Source organism: Hyperoodon ampullatus, assembly GCF_949752795.1.
Source record: "Hyperoodon ampullatus genome assembly, chromosome: 15".
Lineage (NCBI taxonomy): Eukaryota > Metazoa > Chordata > Mammalia > Artiodactyla > Ziphiidae > Hyperoodon > Hyperoodon ampullatus.
The window spans coordinates 30176417-30200074 of record NC_136928.1 but is presented as its reverse complement, the minus strand read 5'-3'; the positions used below and the strand labels follow the sequence as shown (position 1 = coordinate 30200074).

The following is a 23658-nucleotide window of genomic DNA, read 5'->3' as shown; positions in this document are numbered from 1 at the left end:
GATGTTTGTAAAACTCTCCCTACCCCCAATGGAAATCACCCCAAAGATGTTTAAGAAATTTTAGTGAAACAGTCTTCCAAAAGGGGGAAAAAATAATTTGAGACTCCAAACTTTTAGCCGAATGATAACATTCTTGTGAGCTTTTATCTGGGAGTTATGCTAGTGGTTTCCATCCTTCCAATACTTGAAACCCATGTTTATTGCAGTTGTTAATTCATTTGCCTGGACAGAAAAACAGGGACAAGCACAGCACAACTCGTCTTTCTCAACTCAGACAGAAATAATTATGGCCTGAAAGTTGGTTAACTAATTTTAAGAAGTAGGTTCATTTCTCCTTCTGGATACTGAAAAGAAAGCTCTTGTTTCCTCCCGCCTCCCCGACCCCCCACCACCACCATCTAAAGCATCTCTTCCAGCTTTTTCCCATGGACGTTGTTTTGTGGCTGGTTATTTTCTCATAATAAAGTAGGACTGGGCTTAATTATCCAAAATAGGAGTGCAGAGCAGCTTTCAAAATCTCAAATAGTTCATGAAGTTTTAGACCCATGGTGACCTTCTTTTTTTATTGAGGTGTAGTTGATCTGCAATATTAGTTCCAGCTGTACAGCATAATGATTCAATATTTTTATAGATTATACTCCATTTAAGGTTATAAATTATTTGCTATATTTCCTGTGCTGTACAATATATCCTTGTAGCTTATTTATTTTATACATGGTAGTTGTACTTCTTAATAGTGACCTTATTTTTAAATCCCCAATCAAGATGCAGGGGCTAGGGCTTCCCTGGTGGTGCAGTGGTTGAGAGTCCGCCTGCCAATGCAGGGGACACGGGTTTGTGCCCCGGTCCAGGAAGATCCCACATGCCACGGAGTGGCTAGGCCTGTGATCCATGGCCACTGAGCCTGCGCGTCCGGAGCCTGTGCTCCACAACGGGAGAGGCCACAACAGTGAGAGGCCCGTGTACCGCAAAAAAAAAAAGATGCAGGGGCTAATATTTATTCATTCCTCTAATACTCATTGAAAACCTTTTATGGTAGACTCCGACCATTTGGTTATAAGTAAGCAGGTAGACACCCTATCCTGGTGGAGCTTATAGTCTGGTGGGAGGGACATATAAAAACAAGTCAATAAATAAATATGTATAATTATGTGATACCATGTGACACATGGTATATGAGAAGTAACATATGACTGAGATTAAGAGTAAAGTGATTGGTAAAGAACTCAGGCTCCTGTGCAGAGATAAGCTGAAGGTGAAATAGAGTTGTTCACCGAAAGAGCATGGATACAACATTCTTGTCAGACCAGAACCCTAAGATGGTATATAACAGAATGAAAGAGTAGGGCTTGGATGGAAAATGACAGAAGATGAAGGAAGCAGCAAGCAATGGCTAAATCATGTGGAGCCTTGAAAACTATGCTATTTTACTGTAAGGGCAGTAGGCAAACATAGCCAGATACAAAGTCTTACAATGGAACAATCATGCTTGCAATCAAGACTCTCAGGGAATCTAGAGATCATGGTGCTTTATCCAGCTCCCCTTTGGATAATGAATAAATAAACACCCAGGACAAGTAGTCATGAGGCCTGTGAAGAAGAAGAAACATTACTATGATTTATTGAGCATCTTCTTTCTACCAGCTCCTCTGTTAAGCATTTCCACAACCACTCTCTGAAGAGGGACTTATTGTCCCCATTTTACAGGTGAGGAAACTGAGGTGCAGGCAGTTAGATAAACTGCCACAAGTCTGCCCACTCATAATGGTGGAGGAGGGAAGTCTGGGTCCAGAGAGCCTGCTGTTTCCACAATACTGGGCTGTGAATGTCTGAAGAAGTGGAAAATCACCACTGGATTATCAGAAGCTGATTATTCAAGGCATGGATACATCAACTCTGTGGATTCTCTGCTTCCTCAATCTGATTCCTGTGTTTTGGTCTTTTTACTGTTCCTAAATCCTCTCTGCTTTAAGGAGGAAGTACTTATGTTTCAGATTTGCATAACATGTTATTTTTCAAAGTGCCCTCACTTGTTTTCCATTTTCATCTCCCATCAGTGGGACATAGGAAAAAGGCAGAAAGAAATCAATGCCTGTAGATAACTTATTTGGGGGCCAAACATTGTTCCTTTTTCCCATTTAATATTATCCTATTTAAAAATCACAACAGCCCTAGAAGGGAAATATTCCCATTTTACAGATGAAGAAACTGAGGCTCAGATACCCTGCACAAGAGCACACAGCTCTAATGGGGAGATCAGGGTTGGAACCCAGTTCCATGACTCCAGAGCCCAGGCTTTCTCCCACCTCTATTTCCTTAGGAAGGTAAAAATAAGAAAAGTCATCATTTAGTGAATTCTTAGGTTCTAGACCCTGTGAAAATCACTGTACATAGTCATCTCATCAAATTCTCACCACCACCATTTAATGTAGATATTATTACTCCTTCTAGAGAAGCAGATACTCTAAGGACAGAGAGATTAGCTAACTTGTCCAAGACTGCACAGCAGTGGGCAGTGACCAAGAATAGACTCAGCTCTGTCTCTAAGGTCCATGACAAGGTGACAACAGTGCTCTAGTGAATGATGTGGGTAGGCCAGGAAGCAGCTTCATTTCAGAGAACGGGACCCTGAAGACCAAAAACATGAAATGACTTGACACAGTTCACACAGTTATAGCAAAGGCAAGACCAGAACCCAGGTGAGTTCTCTGATCTGAGTGCACCATGGGTGGGCAGGAGAGCTCTTTGCTGTTTACTATTAGGTGGAGAGTGCCTCTGAAAAATCTCAGTTTCTGCTCAATGGTTGAAATTCCATCATCATGAGAAGCTGGCAACTTGACACAGGCTGAAAGGAGTGTCTTCCCTTCCACACTTGCTCAGGACTCTACCTCGGAGGACAGAATTCCTTCTTGTTTTTGCAGAATTCGGTTGATAAAATAAGACACAATTTGGATGGTTGGAAGATTGGAGCCCTTTAAGCCAGTAAAACTGTAGAGGAAGAAACTATTCCTTTGCCTTTTCTTATTGTGGCTTCCTCGGGGAATTTCCATTGACCACAACTGGTGAATGTAGCGCCAGCCCTCAAGTGAAAATATGAAGCAAAGGTCCAGCGAGGCTCCTGGGTCTTTGTTTGCCTTTTCAAAAGTGCTGCAGGCAGTGAAATGGGAACCTACATGAAAGCTGGGTTTGGATAACACTGAAATGGGTCTGCAGCTTTGAATCCCAACACTTGGCCTGGTTACCATGATGCCAACTCCTCCCAGCTGTCCCCACTTCTTGTGCAATCAAGGGCGGTACCTGGAACCAGGCACACTCTCTCTGAGAAGGAGAACCCAGTCACTGGCACCAAGCTATCTCCATCTAGGAGCATTTCCCTAGACTAAATATTTAAGCCTGCGTAGGGCTTCCTATTAATGCGAGGGTGAGTCAGCGCCTAGAGCTTTCTACATGTTTGATCAACAATAAACAAGTATTGAGCAAACACGACTATATTTGCAAGGATTTCTTGTAAGTTTTGGCACAAACATCCTGTTGTCAAGGAAGCTTTAAGATCACTGAAACTGAGGAATGAATCTATTCCATGGTGTATATATATTTATTTTATTTATGAAAACCATGTCCTGTGCTGATTTCTCCCCTCCACTCATGGGAAGGTGAAAGAAATTTCTCCCTTCCAGCCCTGGTGAAGCTTTGACAAAAGGCAAAGCCCAACTTCCCTGCTTCCCTCCCATCTACTCTTCCAAGAGTCCACAAGGAGCTGCTAAGGGTTTTCTTCAAATCAAAATCTGCATCACATTCCTGTAGTCCTGGAAAGTACCTGACTTTACTGAACCAACTCTCTTTCCAGGGCTAGCAGCGGGGAAGACCCGTTTCAGCAACAGCCCTTCTCTTTTTTTTTTTTTTTTTTTTTTTTTGTGGTACGCGGGCCTCTCACCGCTGCGGCCTCTCCCGTTGCGGAGCACAGGCTCCGGATGCGCAGGCCCAGCAGCCACGGCTCACGGGCCCAGCCGCTCCGCGGCATATGGGATCCTCCCAGACCGGGGCACGAACCCGCATCCCCTGCACCGGCAGGCGGACTCCCAACCACTGCGCCACCAGGGAGGCCCCAACAGCCCTTCTCTTAATCAGCCTTATTTGTAGTTGGAAGAGACCACCCTTATTTGTGATCGGAAGAAACCACACTCTCCTCCTTTGCCCCATCTGAATGCTGTCTCGAGTTCTGTCTCAACTTCAAGGCTATGCTCCTGTCCTCTCTTCTCTGAGGAGCGTGCCCTGGTCTCTCCTACACCTTGAACCCTCCCTGCCTTGAACTCCAGTGGCGCTAATTGTTGGCATCACTTGTTTGGCACGTGCCTTTCCTCCTGGTCAGATGCTGAATTGTGCAGTCACAGAGACCTCCCCCTTTGTCGTATTCCCCTGGTGTCCAGTGCATTTATATGCCAGACTGTGCATATGTGTTCATTGTAAAGCAGGGCAGAGGACTGCAGAGTGTTCGTGACCTGCACTGCACCACAAGTGGGCAGTTTTGTGGCTCCGTTTCTTGTAAAAGCCCGTTAGTACTTCCCCCACCCTCTTTTCCAGGACCATATCTATAAAAGATGGCATTTTGTGCCCCATTCACATTAGCAGGCCTGGAAACATAAATAGAATCAATTGTAGTTTCTGTAGTGAGCAGAAAATCTTTTTAAAAAATCATTTGCCTCAGCAGTCTTTAATTAGACTCAGACTTTGCAGACATTCAGGCCAGGCATTTCAACTAAGCTATTTTTTCTATTTGGCTTATGAAATAGTCCAAATGTAATTTTAAAAATCCCATTGCTTGCATAGGCTACAAAGATTGCAGAGGGGCATGTTCAGTTAATCCTCAGGTCACCCCACACCCCTCCAGCTCTTTCTCCTATATCTAGGAATCTGTTAAGACTCGTTGTAAAAGCAATAGCAGAATTTAGAACAAAACCCCATGAAATGCTGCAGGGTTTAGCTCCCAAGGAGGGCCACTGACTTTGCCAGCAGATCAGCAGATCAGCAAGCTTCTCTTACTAAATAAACCACGTCTCGGAAGTCACAGTTATCTGAGCTTTCCTTCTGAAAACAGGAAAGGAAAGTGGTTTCACGGCATAAAAATGAATTTCCTCGGTTTCAGAGCCTTGTTTGTCCTGTGCTTCTTCACACCAGACTCTCGTTGAGTGTGAAACTAACTGAGGGAAGAGTAGCATTTATTTAAGTGAGCTGGGTGCCCCCCTCCACCCAAAAATTCTTGTATGTTTTGAGGATGAGCTTTATTATCTATAATTCAGTAACTTCTTAAGAATGTCTTTCTTGCATGTTGGAATATTTATTTGATATAATGTATGACTGTAACATAAAATCATATATGAATCCCAGAAAGACATGTGTGTGATAGTAAATTTTTATTTTCAATTCAGATTCTGTAGAACTGGATATGAATCTAGGATAATGTCCATAGTTAATAATAGATATGTCTATTGATTTTAAGTGCAGAGTGCATTTTACTTAGGAAAGGGGACTACCTTTTTTTTTTTTCCAAAATTTTATTAGAGATCAAATAGTTTCAAAATTCATGGGGGCAACATTGGCAGTCCTGAAGGCATGGATGAGCCAGTTTTGTGTCCCAAGCTCCCTGGTCTTTTCTAAAAGCAATAGCCTCCAGGCTTACCCAATGTGCATTCTGCCATCAGCTGTATTAGTGTACCTGGGACACTGCTCCCCAACCCCCAAACATATACTTTTACATTCTTCCCAAATAAAGGGGTCAAGGCCTTTTACACAGCAGGCCCATCTAGACCTTAGACATGGGAACATGATACACCTACAACATTATTGTTTAAAAAGATAAACCATTTAAAAAGATGGAGGTGTTGAAGTAGGCCTCCTGGGAAGGCAGTCCCCAAAGACTTAATAAGAAGAGGGAGATGTTACAAGATGCTGAACATAGCCTTGTATTCAAAAGACTATAAAAGATTAATTTAAAAGATTTAAAATTTAATTTAATTTAAAAGACCAGAAAAGATTAATGTAATAAAAGATTATATTTACAGGGACAAAGAAAGACTGATACATAATATGCTAAAATGTCAGTTAATGAAGCGATGCAGAAAGTGTGCCATTTATTTATTCAATAAGTATTTATTTAGTGCCTACTATGTGCTAGATTAGGCCTTGTGGATACAGTGGTGGATAAAAACAAATCTCCTTGCCTTTGTAGAGGTTATAGTGTGAGGAACATAGACAATGACCAAACAATCAAAAAGATAAATATATAATTATAAACCACAGTAAGTCCTCTGAAAGATGGCAATTTATACTAAAATGTGAATTAATACAGAAATATTTCATTGGTAGACTTAGGTCACAAAATCCATACTGGATTTAGAGGGTGACTGGGAGAGTGAGGTTAAGGAAAACTCCTAGGTTTTCGTCTTAGAGAACTAGAGAGATGTAATTGGGCAATAGATAGTTAACCACCAGTGGGCCAGCCTACTTCAAGCTCCAGACATCTCTGAAGCAGAATGTACCCTTCACAACAAGTAAGACACTAAGAAACATGCTGTCTAGATATGTGGAAAGAAAAGGACCCTATACTATGAATGGATAAAGAAAACTGATCTTGTATTAACACAAAAAAAATCTTCCAGCAGGAAGTGGCCAAGTAAATAAAGATTGATACTTTATTGGGGAAGGAGGCAGGGCAGTTAGGGGGGAAAAATTAGGTATGCTTACGGTAAGGGAGGGATTCATAACAACTCTATGTAAATATTTACAATCTTTAAGTATTCTTGAGAAATCTCTGCATAAACTCTGAAATTTATGAAAAAGGACTTTAGATTTTTAGAATCAAAATATATATATATAAAGTTTTATATACAACCTGGACTGGTTCACAATGGATTTCACTTTTTTTTAAATAAACGTATTTATTGATTTTTGGCTGCGTCGGGTCTTCGTTGCTGCGCGCAGGCTTTCTCTAGTTGCGGCGAGCTGGGGCTACTCTTCGTTGCTGTGCGCGGGCTTCTCATTGCGGTGGCTTCTCTTGTTGTGGAGCACGGGGTCTAGGTGCGCTGGCTTCAGTAGTTGTGGCACATGGGCTCAGTAGCTGTGGCTCGCAGGCTCTAGAACGCAGGCTCAGTAGTTGTGGCACACGGGCTTAGTTGCTCCGTGGCATGTGGGATCTTACCGGACCAGGGCTTGAACCGGCGTCCCCTGCACTGGCAGGCGGATTCTTATCCACTGCGCCACCAGGGAAGTCCGATTTCACTTTAAGTCTATTAAACAGCCCTTATTACTTGGCAAAATTCTTTTACATCTGCTGCCTCTTTTACTCCCCCAACACTTTCATGAGGTGTGCAGGAGTGTCACTACCAGTAACAACCCATGTACTTATAGAGTTCTTTGCAGATTTCAAACATGCCTACCCATATATCTTCTTTTTGAAATCTGCCCAGAAGGTAGCAGGAAAATATTATTAGCCATCTTTCAGGCATTTTCAGCAAATAGGACTTAGCAAGAGGCCAGCGGTGGGTGACGGGATAGAAGCAGATATGAGCTAACCATCCTTGCCCGAGAGTAATAGCAGTAGTAGCAGTAATAACAGCGGTAACAGTCACAGCTACCATTGTTTGAGAACCAAATATGCGTCAGACGTCCTACTAAGTGCTTTACTACTAAGGTTGTTCTGAGCACATTTCTTGGTGCCTTGTTTTCATGAAGGGCACTTTTGGCGGATGGCCCAAGGTTGTTAAATACTATTTGTTGACCAATCACATCTGTCTAGTCCTGTCTATAAAACAAAAACCTTGTCAGTTTTCCTTAATCTCACTCTTTTCCTCACTCTCTAATCCAATATGAATTTTACCACCTAAGTTCTATTGATTTTACAAACTAAATATCTCTGCATTCATGTCTATTACTCATTTTACCACCAGAGGTGTTTTTCTTGTCCTCATTTTACAGAAAAAGAAACTGAGATTCAGAAGTTTAATAACTTATCCAAATCCTCATGTCCAGTAAGTGGTAGGGCTTGTATTTGGACATAAATCTATTTAAAGCCCAAATCTATTTTTTCTGTCTCCAGAGCCTAGGTTCTTAAGATTAAAACTACCATTATTTGAGGACTTCCAGGCCTTGTGCTAGTTCTTAAGATTAAAACTACCATTATTTGAGGACTTCCAGGCCTTGTGCTATGGAGTCTGCCTATATTATCTCATTTAAACTTCCCAACTGAACAAGCTCATGCAGTTGGTGCTGTTCTTATCCCACTATTACAGATGAGGAAACAGAGACTCAGAGAGGTTACGGAACTCGCCCAAGGTCACAGTGCTCATGAGTGAGTTGACTCAAGCAATTCGACTCAAATTTAGTTTAATACTAAACTATTAGTATTTTAAACTGTTTCCCAAAATTTGGGCTCAGACTAGTTAAAAGACTTGTCAAGGACCACAGGTCAGGTAAGTACAGGACCAGGGGCAAGACCAGGACCCAACTCCTCACATTGGATCATGCTTGAGGCATGTGGTAGTCTTAGCCAGTCTCCATCAGAGGTCAGTTAGACTATCACCTCTGACGTCACCCCAACCCTGTGTGAATTCTTTCCACTCGGTCTAGTGTTTTCCCTTCATCCATCTCCCAGTGCTGTGTCTCTAGCTCCTCCATGGCTACCACTGCCCAGGTCGGGGAGGGATCCTCTGCCTCCCCACCCCCATGCAGCCTCCAGTCCCTAGGCTGATCTGCTGTCTGCTGAAGTTCGGACAGACTGATTGCTGTACAGTCTGGGCTGCTAATAACCAAAGGAACCCCCCAAATCCACCCCATGCCATTGTGACTTCCTACCTTTTGAAACCAGACATTTCTAACTCAGAGAAGCCACAGTCCCAGACAAGTCCTGCCCATCCCCCTCACTGATAAATTTTACTCCATTGGCTGCAATGCCTCCCTTCCAGATGTTTTAAGTTAAGATTGGGAAAGCTGTGTTTTTACTGGATTGAATCACAGCCCTTGGCTGAAATTTTTTGGCCCTTTATACAAAACTCCTTAGATTTATCAGCTAATTGCAGACACTTTGAGAGAATAATACAGCATGTGTTTATTATGACAAAACCTGTAAGTGTGTCTTTGTGGTCAAAGATTCACGGGTGTTTCCTTTACTCACCCCTGGTTCAGTGTTAGGGTTGGTTCAAAAATGTTGCTTCACGGGCTTCCCTGGTGGCTCAGTGGTTAAGAATCCACCTGCCAGTGCAGGGGACATGGGTTCAAGCCCTGGCCCGGGAGGACCCCACATGCCGCGGAGCAACTGGGCCCATGCGCCACAACTACTGAGCCTGTGCTCTGGAGCCCGCCAGCCACAACTACTGAAGCCCGCGCACCTAGAGCCCGTGCTCTGCAACAAGAGAAGCCACCACAATGAGAAGCCCGCGCATCACAAGAAACAGTAGCCCCCGCTTGCAACAACGAAGAGTAGCCCCTGCTCACTGCAACTAGAGAAAACCCGTGCACAGCAACGAAGACCCCACACAGCCAAAAATAAATAAATTAATAAAATAAATTAAAAAAATAAAAAGAGTGGTGACCTCCGAAAAAAACAACACTGCAAAGGCTGAGTCACTTAAAAAAAAAAATGTTGCTTCAAAGTCAGGAACTTAACATGGGTGAAGATTTCATTTATGTGTTTTGATGGAGTTTGGGGAATGGAGACAGGATAGATGCGATAGCCCAATTTTCATTCTTGGACTGTTGAAATCTTTAGTTGTAGATGATAAAGTGATTTATAAAAGGAGACAGAGGAATTTTATTTAAAACATAAAAAAAGCTTTGTGTTTTTCTAATGTCACTATTTAATAAAGTTCTCCATATGGGTTAATTCTGGATCTCCCTGTGGCCTATTAAGAGATTTATGCCTGAAGACATGTTGAAGGGTGTGCCTGCCTCTCTGAGTTATGGCAACCAGTAGCTAAGGTGGCCCTTCAGCCAGGAAGAGCCCAATGGCAGCAAACTGGGGGGAGAGAGGAGTGGACTGTCATCACAGCTCAGATAGGGCAGTTGTTATCTGGGGTATGAGTCACTGGCAAGGATCTGGATGAAGATCTTGGCAAGCCCCAGTCCTAGGATGTTGCTGCATCTAAAGGACCAGATTGACCACTGGAAAGGCAGGATGGAAAAGCCAGAAGCGAAACATGGATGTCCAGGATACATCCTTGGGGTCCCTGATCCCAAGTCAGAATGTCAGTGAAGGGTTCAGAGGTGATACCAGGTCCTTGGGGACCAGGGAGAACTGAGGCTGCACCTATGTTTGAGATGGACAGTGATTGGGTAAGCCAGAGGGAGAAGAAATAAGGCAAACACTGACAAAAAGGAACAAATTGCTTTGACTGTGGAATGAGGTAGAAGCTGAAAACAGAGGAATCAAAATACGAAAATGCCTTTAAATTGTAAAAGAGTCAGAAAGAATGTCAGGAAAAAAATGTCAGCTGGAAATCTGGATTTTAGAATTGTCAAGAAAAAGAAATACAGTCGTCCCTCTGTATCCATGGGTTCCACATCTGCAGATTCAACCAACTGGGGATCAAAAATATTGGGGAGAAAATCCAGAAAGTTCCAAAAAGCAGAACTTGAATTTGCTTCGTGCTGGCAAACATTTACATTAGCATTTCCATTGTATTATGTATTATAAGCAATCTGGAGATCATTTAAAGTAAATGGAAGAATGTGTGTAGGTTATATGCAAATACTCCACCATTTTATATAAGGGACTTGAGCATCCTCTGATTTTGCTATTCACGGGGGACCAATCCTCCTGAAGATAGGGAGGACTGTGATGCTTCTTATTACTCTCAGGTATAGAGAATTACCTAAAACACATGGTTGTGAGGGAGCCTGTTTCAATGAATGTATTTGAATGTTTTGTCATCTGTACATCAGAGAACAATTTTCTCAAGCATGTTGTTCACTTCCTTTCACAATGCTTCTCTCTGAGGACGCCCAGATTTCTCTCTGGAATGGGTAAATATTATCTCTTCTGAGAAACTGGTTTGTTTTCATTCTTCAGATTGAGAATCTCATAAATATTGTCTGCCCTTCTCATTTGCTACTAGAAAGCTTAGAACTAAATTCATGAGCCACTCCTAGCAAGGAAATAAGTTCTTAATAATACATAATCAAAAACGTATTTTTCTATGCTATTCTCACTCCTTACTTCATCTTCCCCTTATTTTCCCTTTAATCCATTTCCTCCCCTTTTGAATTTATTGTATTTTATTTGATTGTATCTTGTGGTATATGTGTCACTTAAGCTGGAACAAAGAAGCATATATAAATAAATACATCCATACAAGTAAATGGGTGTTTCCCAATGCTAAAAGATGCTTTTTTCTTTTACGGACTTTACATTTTACTTCACTCTTAATTCCTTTAACAAATGCCCCTTTCATAAATAGAGAGAGAGTTTCCTTCAGGCCTCTGAACCATCTCAATTTCCAAATTAAGTAAAGCCCAAATAAAGATACTGCCTTTGCTTGGTAAATTAACTCAGTGTCCTATACTTGTTTAAAATGCTTGGTCGAAATTTTAGAATCATTATGCAATAAAAGACGGCATTCATAAATGGTGGAGAAAAGCTTGAACCCTACCAGTCAGGTACCCTGCTTTTGCCAGAAGAAGCCTTCATTATTAATGCCCTGTGCGGTCATGGGGTCCTCCAGACTCTCCACTTAACCCTACAAGACTCACTTGGGGGGAAGACTACATTTCCATGTAAGTAAGTTCCTCCTAAAGAACGAGGCACAACAAGCAGCCTTCAAAGTCCTCCCTCTCCTGCAACATTTCCACTTCTCTAACTAAAAGGGAACTCTGAGTAATCTGCACATGCATCTCCTCTAGAGGGCTGGCCATCTCCATCCTACTTCTCCAGCTTTATCTATTATCACTCGTTTTTCTACTGTTCAAGCTCCTTTGTTCCAGTTAAAGAGGTCTATGTATTTCTAGTTTCTCATCTTTGCAAATGGCACTTCCTGCTTGGACCTTAACCTTCCCCTAACTTACTCCTCCCCACTTGACTGAGTCCTACCCTCAGCACCCACCTCTTCCAGGAAGCCCTTCCCCATGTAGCAGCCCTCAATGATTTCCCCCATGAACTCTGTAGCTCCTACCGTCTGCCGCTTCACCCCGGCGCCTACCACATAGGCTGGGCCATTGTTATTTTTCTTTTCAAGTGTAAGTCCCATTTCGTCAACTAGATGTTAAACCTCTCTATAACTAGGACTGTTGTATCATAGACTCAATAAATATCTGCCCAAAGATCAAATGAATGAATTATTCCTATGGATTTGGGGATACCCGGAAGCATCTAGCACAGTGCTGGCTCATTAAATGCTTGACACTAATGATACTAGTAAAAATGTTATCCTCCACTTACCCCCCACTACAACATAATGTCCTTGAGCCTTCCTATCTTGGTAGCTAAAAGCAAACCCCACTTTTCTGTTTTAACAAAATAAGCTGTGCTTTGACTTTTTGATTTCCTCTCCTCCTAGATTTTGAAGAAGTCCTGCATCGAAATTCTAGCAGCGGAACCATCCACCATATGTGCAGGAGGTAAACTGAAATTACATGCTAATCGCTGTCACAAAAATAATGAGATTTTGAATTCAAGTCACATGTTTACTTCATCAGTAGAGAAGAAGGGAGGTGGGACAGGAAAGGGAAGGGGGAGAAAGAGGAGTAGAAACTGCTAAATAAATTTGCTTCTAGGGGAAAAAGGGAATAAGGAATCAACATGCCCGTTGTTTGAAAGTTTGGAAAAGCCTATCTAAATTTTCTCCTTTCATGGGAACTAATTTGGGAATATTACAGAAATACTGGATTCCCACACATCACCATCAATACCCCTCTCTGGATACAAGTGGAATCTAACCCTACATCCTCATGGCAGCCATCACAGTGATCATAGGCCACCTCCGAAATGTTGATATTTTTAATTATTTAATCAGTGCTGAACCTCTCTCTGTAATTAACATGTTGATTGTAACTAATTGCTTAATCTACAATTCCTCACAAAATGTTGATAGGCCACTCCAATTATCCCAGGAAAAGGCCACTATAATTTTATCATTAATACAGCAAGCCTCTACTTATACAAAGAGTCAGCCTCCTCTGAGTCACAGTATTTTCTCTAACTGATCAAAATCATGTTCTTACTGTTGTTTTGTATTATAATGGACTGTCTAAAATTTCAACCATTCTGGCTCTCTTTGTATAATTCCTGACAGGTTTCCCATCCCTCTTATTTAAAAAGTACTGGTAGGCACCTACTGAATGCCAGGCACTGTGGTAAGTGCTGGCGATACAAAAAGGATAAACTTTCTCTCCATGAGTTCCTGTGCTCCAGGACCTGTAATATTTCACCGTTGAGAGTTCACTGTTAACGTCCCTTTCTAGTCTCCTAAAATACCAAGTGCCAATTATTAATTTATCATAGAAAATATATCATGCAACCCCATAAGTAGTGAGGAAGAACTTTCAAGCTTTTTCAAACACTGTACAGTTTTATTCTTTATGGCATATTTTATTGGTATAAATGAGGTAATTCCTTGAGGATTCCATTCCAGTTTCTTGGCTATATTTTAGAATAGTTGAAACACTTTTCAAGGAGTTAGATGTAGTGAATAGTATGTGCCAACAACAAAACACTAAGCATATATGTAAACATTTAAAGTTGTTAGCAGTACTTGGAGACTGACTATTCAGAGATGTGTAAATTTCCTGAAGAAAAGCAATCAACAAAGATTATCTATTGACCTTTAAATACACTGCTACCTGGTAACATAGATGGCAGGAACAAATGTAGTTGCCACAAAGACATGTCCAGGAGAACATTCTTAAGAAAAGGAATTGAAAAACCTTACCTTTGCAAATTCACAAAAGCATATGACCACATGAACCCAGTGCCAGGAGGCTTAACTAGGGCTCATTAGCTTCAAGGTAAATCTGTCTCCACAATTTTTATAATTCCTTTACTTTAACACAATTAGAAAACAGGGGAGTTCCTTAATTGTGCAGTTATCTCATTCATGAAAAAAAAAAACCCAGACTTGCAGTTTAGCAATCCTACTGGATGTTTTGCAACCTTGTATTGAATCAGAACATCTAAAGACAATGAATACAACTTCTGTTAATTCACTAGCATAATCAGTTCCCCTCCTGTAGGGTTCTTGGGGACAGATAAGGAACCTTATTTCTCTCCACTTCCCACTGCCTAACAGAGTCTGTGGTACTTAATAGGTGGTCAATAAATGTTGACCGAATGTCTTGATTCATACATTCCTTAAACAAACAATGCACCGATTTTTGCTCATTTGACCCTTATTAACTACTTTCACCTAATCTCAAGAAATTATCAGAACTTTGAACTATTTTCAATGAAGCAGAATTAGAAATAGCCAAAGACAGAACAAGGCCCCAAAAGCCCACCAAATCTCAATCACTTGGATTGAGTATCTTCTTAAATAATTCTTGAATCAAAGATTAGTAAACCAAAATCTCCTTTACTTACCACTGAGGTGTTCAAAACAATAAAAAGACCACATATATAAACGTACTGAATATGGCACAGAAATACCAGGGTCCACAAGATCTGATCCTAGCAAATTCATAGTTTTCAGTATGTTTCTTAATAAATGGAAAAGAAAAATAATTAAATAAAAGATATTTTTAAAGCTAAGGAAAATATAAGAAAAAATATTAAAAAGCATTAATAAATTTAAACAAATTAAAACAATTCCACTGATTAATTATCCCAGGAGCTGTTTCTTTGGTAGAACCAATAAAATAGACAAATCTCTGGTAAATCCAATCCAAGGAATCTTTCTTTAAATATTTTTTAAATCTCTGGCTTATGTGCAATATCCCATATTTTATGGACAAACAATAGTTTCCTGTATCGGAGTAAACTATCCAATTCTATTTATTTTATTTCTTTTTTCTAATTGACATGTAGTTGATTTACAATGTTGTGTTAATTTCTGCTGTACAGAAAAGTGATTCAGTTATAACTACATATATACATTCTTTTTTATATTCTTTTCCATTATGGTTTATCACACAATATTGAATATAGTTCCCTGTGCTATACTGTAGGACCTTGTTCTATATCCATTCTATATATACTAGTTTGCATCTGCTAACCCCATACTCCCCCTCCATCCCTTCCATTTCCTTTATTTCTTATAAAAAAATTAATACAAGACACAGTGATGGGACCTAGCCTAGGTTTTGAAAAAGCAAGCTCCCACCTCTCTTGAATGAGAATCATTAGGATTAAAACATGTAGATTAGAAAATAAGTTTACTAAGAAGAAAATAAAACTTTCACAAGATATCCTTACACCAAAAGTTCTTCCAAGGATTCCCTTAAAGTTCTGTCACTGATCATTCTCTGGAGTAAGCATGGCTTTCATGAAGCATTGGAGGCCATTTCATTGTCCAGGGCTGTGAACTCCTGTCAAGTAGACCTAAGCATACCCCCTCTGTGATTTTCATTAGGCCACTGCAAGGAGCCAGGGACAGGGATTTATGTGAAAGTGCTTTAAAAAGCATAAACTGTTACAACAAAGCAAGGTGACATTATTATCATCAGTGTCATTTTAATAAGGTTTGAAGGTTAATATGAGAATCATGATGTTGATAATATCACACCTAGATGAGAAAAACATGCCTGTATGTTTCTCTACTGAAAGAAAATTGGGGAAACCTTGGTAGAGTTCAGAGTATCTGCAAAATGATTCATTAACTCAATACGTACTGGAGGAGAAAGTGACCAAGGAAATACTGTTCATATTTGTAAAGTATAATGTTGAGACTAAGCCCTAGACAGATCTGTGAAGAAGGTAGAACTTGCTTTCATCAAAAACCTTTCCTCTCTGCTTCCTCCCCTCGCTCTCTGAATTACTTCACTTCCCTGGCCCCCAGAGCAGCCCCTGCTGTGGAGCCCCACCCTGGCCTGTCCACTCAAGACACGCTATACTGACGATTGCATTCTCCCAAGACAGGGATCTCAGCTGGCTCTCACCAACAACTCAGCAACAGCCATGGTTCTGACAGCAATCAGAGCTCTGAGAGAGGCAGTGAGATAATGCACTGGGTGGACAGTTAAACTGAGATCCAACACAGATCTTTCTGTTTTGGGCTGCAAATAATAGGGTGAAATTTAATGGGACAAATATAAAATGCTGGACTTGCAAGTCATCAGTTTCACGTACAAGCAGGTTTAGAGAAACCTGACTTAGTAACAGTTCATGCAAAGAAAAAGAAAAAGCAAGGAGAAGCATAGCTATCTTGAGAGCCAACAAGAATTCCTCTGACACAAAAAAAGCTGATGCAATCTTAGAGTGCATCAATAGCCATCCAGTGTCCAGGGCAAGAGAGCTAATACCATGCTCCACTATTCCAAGTTCAGACCATGGTTCCAAGTCCCATATTTTAAAAATGGCATTGACAAAGGCATGTTCCTAGTAGAAGTGGTGATGGAACTAGAAACCATATTAATAATTCATTCAGGATGTGAGGGCAGCCCAGCTGCAACATCTGTCACCCCATTGACAGCCAGGGTTGATTCAGCTGATCTGGCTGGCTAGGCAGGTGTCCCCTTCCTCCCTCCCATGTGTATCCCTCCTGAAGTTGCATGCTCAGTGGAAGAGGATGACCTTCCCCAGTAGGGTCCATTCTTCAGTCAAGGATGTACAAGTAGCTGTGCTCCCCCGCTACAACCTCCGAACAACTCTCAAGGTCCATTTACAGGAGAACACAGGAAGTCAAGCTTCCAAGACTCCAGTCACTGATTCTTTCCTCCCTTCCTCCCTCCCTTCCTCCCTCCCTTCCTTCCTTCCTTCCTTCTTCCATCCCTTCCTTCTTTCTTTCCATCACTTCTTAATGTCTACTACGTACCAAGCAATATGAAAAGATTTGAGTACCAAAATGCATGCTTGGTCCCAACCCCCCATGAAACTCACAGTCTGCTCTAGGAGATAGTCATATGTTCAGACAAATTACGAAACCACGCATGAAGCACGAGATCTGCTCAAAGAGGTGCTAATGAGATGCTTGTGGAATGAGGAAGGACTAGAGTGACCACAGAGATTTAGACAAAGAATTGAGACACTCACAAGGATATTTGGAGAATTCCCATGCAGAAAGGAATTATTAGGCTTACTATAAATAGCTTCAGGAGACCAACATGGAGAGATTGGGGAGGAATTCAAGGAGGCAGGTTTTGGCTTAACACATGCAACTTTTACAACTAAAGCTTTCCAACAATGGAGTAGATGCTCTCAACTTTCCACCCCCAGAATTATGTGAGCAACAGCAGAATGGCCATCTGTAACCGCATGCTCTACAGAGAAACCCTTTTTGGGTCTCCTTTATAACTTTAAGTTTCTAAAGACTTAATTCAACTTCAGCTAAGATATTAATGGCTGATTATTTGTTTACTGGCTAAAGAAAGAAGTATACTTGGAACTATTTTGCATTTTAACAGGAAATCTTAATGTGAAGAGGAGGTAAGCATCTGCCCTATCAAAAAGAATTTCAATCAATGTCATGAGTGAAACTATTTGGAGAGAGAGCCATCCCAAAACTCCTCCACTGCCAGAGGTTATAAGCTGGCAGCCAAAAAGCCCTGTCTGGTCTGCACATATGTTCTTTTTGATTCACACTGCAATTAAAAAAAAATTATTGCTAACATTTAAAAGTCTGATTTCACCTAAAAATTCAGATTTTCGTCTTGTATTGAAAAATCAGATCTAGCAACATTGGGCCTGTATTTATTGCAAGATAATGATTATTACAGACTGAATAACTTCCCTTTAAAAGAAGCATGTACTCTTTCCAGTCCACCATACTCTCCACCACTCCCCATTATCCCAATACCCAGGTCAAGCATATGGTTGCTGTTTAGCATGGTGCTTATGCCACTGTATTTACAGTTCCTGTTCTAAAACATGTAGGAAATCACCTGCTTTGTGGAGAGCCTTTATAGCACCTTTGACATTACCTGCATTTAAATAATTCTGCTTCCCTTTTAATATAGACTCTTTTTTAAAGTTCCTAATTAAATGTTTTTGCAGATTAGCCTCTGTGTAATTGGAAGAATTGATCCATTGTTAGATTGGCCCTGCCTAGTTCAGCTCCTCTTTAGGAAATGCATCGTTTTGTCTAAGCACAATTTTCCTCTGGTCCCACAATGTTGGCCTCAGACTTGAATAGCTCACAGTGTTTTATGTAAGCAAATACTCCAGGAAGGAACTAATTGGAATTAAGTGTGCAACCTGCCAACTGCTCTACATTTAAAGTTCTTTTCCTCCAGAAATGGAAGGAGATTATCATTAGCACCTTACATTGTCATTTCAGAAGCAATTGTATTATTCCTACTCTGTTGTTTCCCATTGTTCATAATAAAATTGGGTAAGTGAGCACAAAGGAAGGTACTTTTAGATGGCATATTTACCATTTGGAAATTAGATGCTTAAACCAGACACATTTAAGCAACATCAAAAAGTGGTTTCATTTCTTTCACTTTTCACTGTTTTTCAAAGAGCTCATGTTGGCCCATAGGCACCTCTTCTGAATCAATTATTTAATCCTCTCCTTGGTCTTCATTTTCATTTAAAGATATTTCTATTTGAAGGAGGGACTCTCATACATTGTTGGTGGAAATGCAAAATGGTACAATCACTTTGGAAAACAGTTCTGACAGTCTCTCAAAACATTAAATATACACTAACCACATGACCTAGCTGTTCTACTCCTAGGTGTTTACCCAAGGGAAAAAAAAAACCTATGTCCTGACACAGACTTGTACATAAATGTTTATAACTGCTCTATTTTTAAGAGCCAAAAACTGTGAACAACTCAAATGTTCATCAACACATGAATGGATAAAACTGTGGTTTTCATACAATGAATAATAGTCAGCAATAAAAAGACATAGACTATGTATAAACCTCAAAATAATTATGGATGAATCTTAAAATAATTATACTCAGTAAAAAAAGCCAGACCAAAAAAAAAAAAAAAAAAACTTACTATATGATTCCATTTGCATAAAATTCTAGAGAATGCAAACTAATCTACAACAACAGAGAGCAGATCAGTGGTCGCATGGTGTGGGGCAGGGCAGGAGGAAGAGATTACATAGGGGCACATGGAAGCTTCTGAGGGTGGTGGATGTGTTCACCATCTTGACTGTGGTATCACCCCATGATTGTATACCTATGTCAAAACTTATCAAATTATACACTTTACATATAACTTACTGTATGTCAGTTATACCTCACTAAAATTCTTATAAGTAAATAGCTATAAAATAAAAAACTTAAGAGTAATTTAGGCATCAGAAAGCACTTAATACACATCCAGCTCTATATTATATTTTAGATGTTACATGTTACAATAGCATTTAATAGGAGAGCAAATTGAAGCTAACTCTCAAGATGGAAATATCACTAACAATAATTTTGCACAAAAGTCTTAGGTGATCAGAGCAAATGGTGAATATACAAATGTCTCATTTTCAGATACAGTGGTTGATAAGTGATCTTTATTGAGGTCATCGCAAAACTATGTGTTCACATTTCCAAAAAAAAAAAAAAAAGCAAAAAAAGGGAACAGAATAAGTTTATCAAACTATTCATTGACCTTAAATTTTTTCTTTTCTAAAATTGAGCTATAATTCACATATCCTAAAATTCACCCTTTCAAAGAGTACAATTCAGTAATGTCTAACATATTCACAAACTTGTACAACCATAGCCACTGTGTAATTCCAGAATATGTTCATTATCCTGAAAAGAAACCCTGTACCCATTAAGCAGCCACTCTCCATTCCTTCCTCTCCCCGGCCCTGACCAGTCGATTTTCTGTCTCCCTGGATTTGCTAATCTGCACTATTCACATGGAAATGAAATGGAATAAAATCATACAATAGATGGACTTTCATGTCTGGTTTCTTTCATTTGGCATAATGTTTTCAAGATTCATCCATGTCGGGCTTCCCTGGTGACGCAGAGGTTGAGAGTCCGCCTGCCGATGCAGGGGACACGGGTTCGTGCCCCGGTCCGGGAAGATCCCACATGCCGCGGAGCGGCTAGGCCCGTGAGCCATGGCCGCTGAGCCTGCGCGTCCGGAGCCTGTGCTCCGCAACAGGAGAGGCCACAACAGTGAGAGGCCTGCGTGCTGCAAAAAAAAAAAAAAAGATTCATCCATGTCATAGCATGTGTCAGAACTTGTTACTTTTTATGGGTAAATAATATTCCATTGTGTGAATACCATATTCATCATTTGGTGGATACTTGGGTTGTTTCCACTTTTTTGGCTATTGTGAATGATGCTATTGTGAAATATATGTACAAGTTTTTGTGTAGACATACGTTTTCAATTCTCTTGAGTATAGGATGAGATTTCTGGGTCATATGGTAATTCTATGTTTAACTTTCTGAGGAACTGCCAAACTACTTTACAAAACAGCTGCACCAATTTACATTCCCACCAGCAATGTATGAGGCTTCTCATTTCTTCACCAACACTTGTTATTGTCCACCTCTTTTATTATAGTCATTCTAGTGAGTGTGGAGTTGTTTTGATTTGCATTTTCCTGATAACCAATGACGCTGAGCATCTTTTCATTCAATGAATGAATTAAGCCTGATTAAGCCTCAGAAAACAAACAAGATTAGATCTGACTGGTACCTGAATAAATGACCACCTTCTCCTCCCCTTTCTCCCTTTCTATACCAAGATGTCATTTATTTTTCGTTAAACAAGCTTATACTGAGACTGACTCAGCCCTGGGTGAGGCACAGCCAAAGATTCTAAAGAAATAGATATGATGGCCTCTCCCATCAGGAAGCTTAAATTATAATTGAGAATAAAGTGACAAAAGAATCATAATAAACATATACCTTAAAGATAACTTAAAGAACATGTATCTTAAAAGATTAGGTAAAAGATCATTTCCAAGTAGAAATTCCTCCCTAATGCCCTCCAGCCCCTAGGCACTCCTTGTAGGAGCTGTAAACCAAAATGGACTCTGCCTAAAAACACTTAGATGTGCATATGGTGAGAGACGGGTTCAGGGCTTTGTGAACAAACTGAATTAAATCAATATGCCCTGGTTCTGGTGTGTCCTGGCTCTCGCTTGCTGACAGATTCACTTGACAGAGTTTTGTCACATACCTCCTACGTGTGAACGGCTGACATTCCAGTCGGGCTGCCGGGGCAGATACTCAGGCTCTTTTGGAGGCCAAATGTGCATCCTCATATAGAAACTGGTGGGAGCTCGCCTCTGCTCTGGTGTGCCTCCCAGAGCATCCTTTCCTTCATCTGCTCCCCGCACCTCAGGGGTTAGATTGCTCGGTCTCCACCATGGCTGTTCCTGGGTTTCTGCTGTCTTCCTCCCTAACACCCTGAGGGCTGGCCAAGCAGCCATGCCGGCATCCCCTTTCACTGAGGACTCAGCAGCAGAACTGGTTATGCAAGGACATGGTGTTAGAGGAGAGAGCTGGCACATGGCCTGCGTTTCCAGAATCTTCTCTCCTTCCACTATCTTTGAGGAAACAAGAGAAGTAGGCAGAGCAGTGAGGCAGAAAACATTTGCAATCAGCAAAAGCATCCAATGGCAGACTTCTGGTTGTCAAGCATTCAGACTAAAAACAGAAATGGGTATCAATAGGCTAAATTGAGTAAACAGGATACAAGAAGATTCTTCCACAATGCTTGACGCGTAATAGAATGCTTGTTGAACCCATTGTGTCATCAGTCACATGCCAGGCAGACATCTAAAGAAAACTATTTAGTCTATCCTTCTAAACTTAGCAATCGTATGTATGGATCAACATGCATATCTAAATTCTTAATACTCATAGGACTATGGTCCTGAAAAACCATAGTTAAGTTTTGAACCTTAATATAGTTCAAAACTACGGCAGTGAATGCTGGGTACAAGTCCCAGTTTTGCTGCTTACCAGTTACAGATTACATGATCTTGGGCAAGTCATTTACAACATCAAAAATCTCAATTTCCTTACAGGGAAGGTCGTTGATACCTCTAAACAGCATTCTGTTCTAACTTGTTTCTCTTTGTGGCACACTTAGTGCCTCCAGCTTCTCTTACTTCAGTTTTGGTTTCCTGCTTCCCAGCTGGGCCAGCTCCATTTTTCTGCAAAATGGGCAAACCTGTCTAAAGTAAAAATAAAATAAGCTTTTAAAAAAATCACAATGTCAATCTCTAAATGAGTCATATGTCACAAGACATTTTAGCATAATGGTAAAGAGCATGATGGCTGAGTCCTAAGGCGTTTGATACTTGGCAGACCTGGATTCCAGTTCTGATGCTGACAGCTACCAGCCATGTGATCTTGGACAATTTACTTAACCTCACTACGCTTGGTTTTCTCATTTGTACCTCCCTGTGGTGAGGTTTAAGTGACATCAGACATATACAACGCTTAGCACAGGGCCTGGCACACAAAGAGGGAGCAACTGATATCAGTTATTATTCTATTGGCAAGCATGATCTCTAAATTAGTTTCCCCAGATGAAGGTGACATAGATTCATGACGTTTATTAAAGTTTGGAAGAGTCCCATATGCTAGTCCTTTAATTCCATTCATCCTCCAGTGAAAATCTCCATCTGGATAGCAATTTACACTTCCAGATCCACTTTCACAAATACTGCGTTGTAACCTCTAACTTTTAGTCTTTTTCTTTTTTATATGCCACACAGCATTATCCCAAGCCCCAATTTTTACACACAAAAAGATGACAAAAATCAAAGAAAATGGAGTATTGACTATTAGTTACCATCAAACTCAAGCAAATACTCCTAAACATTTAATGAATTAATTAACTGGTTTTTTCCCTTAGTAAGACTAGTATAGAGGATCATTATTTTTGCTTTATAAATATTTTATTAACGTGTTAATTCAACATGAATTATGCCAACATGAAATTAACATGCAGGGCTAGAGACCCGCAGAGATATATTATCTCTTCTACTTTGAGAGAAGAGAGTACTAAGTGCGCTAAGGGCCAATGTCAGTTCAAACGGGAAATGCTTGCTCATCAGCCACCCCTAATTGTACCCCTGTTGAGTACAATTATTCCTACATAACACTATTTGCTCCTACTGTGTGCCCTGCAGAGACAGGAGAGCTGAAGCTGCATCAAACAATTCCTAAACGTAAAGGAATATTTCCTAGTTGTGGAAGAAAAGACAAAAGAACACCACCAGACAATACATAATCACATGCTACACTATTCAGGACAGACTGTGAATGCCCGCAGGTAGTAGTTTTCAAAAACGCTAGGCACCTGGAGTTCTAAATAAATCCTTTCCTCTGCATCCAATATGTAAAAGAGACGCAAGAGGATTGAAGAAGTAGAGTCCCTCCCCCGTGGCCTTCTGGTGGCAGAGATCACAGGTTTTAAAACTGCCAGGACTTGAGAGATGGGTGAGGTTTGCAGGACACAGGTCGGGGGTGGGGGGGGAGATGGCATTCCAGCTAGGAGGAAGAGTAAAGGCAAAGGCAAGGTGGAAATTCAAAGTGAGAAGTTCTGTGCCATCCTGATGAGCAACTAGTGAGAAGGTAGTGAATAGGTG

The 23658-nt window shown here is 40.6% G+C and overlaps 1 protein-coding gene across 1 annotated transcript in view; it reads left to right on the top strand.

The window, feature by feature from the left end:
* ANTXR1 (ANTXR cell adhesion molecule 1) overlaps positions 1-23658 on the top strand; it is a gene marked incomplete at its 3' end in the record, with an annotated part of 253466 nt that overhangs the window by 75029 nt on the left and 154779 nt on the right. The window contains exon 9 of the mRNA XM_079720921.1: positions 12543-12603. Within this exon, the coding sequence (XP_079577047.1) occupies positions 12543-12603 (61 nt within the window). The remainder of the gene's footprint in view (positions 1-12542; positions 12604-23658) is intronic.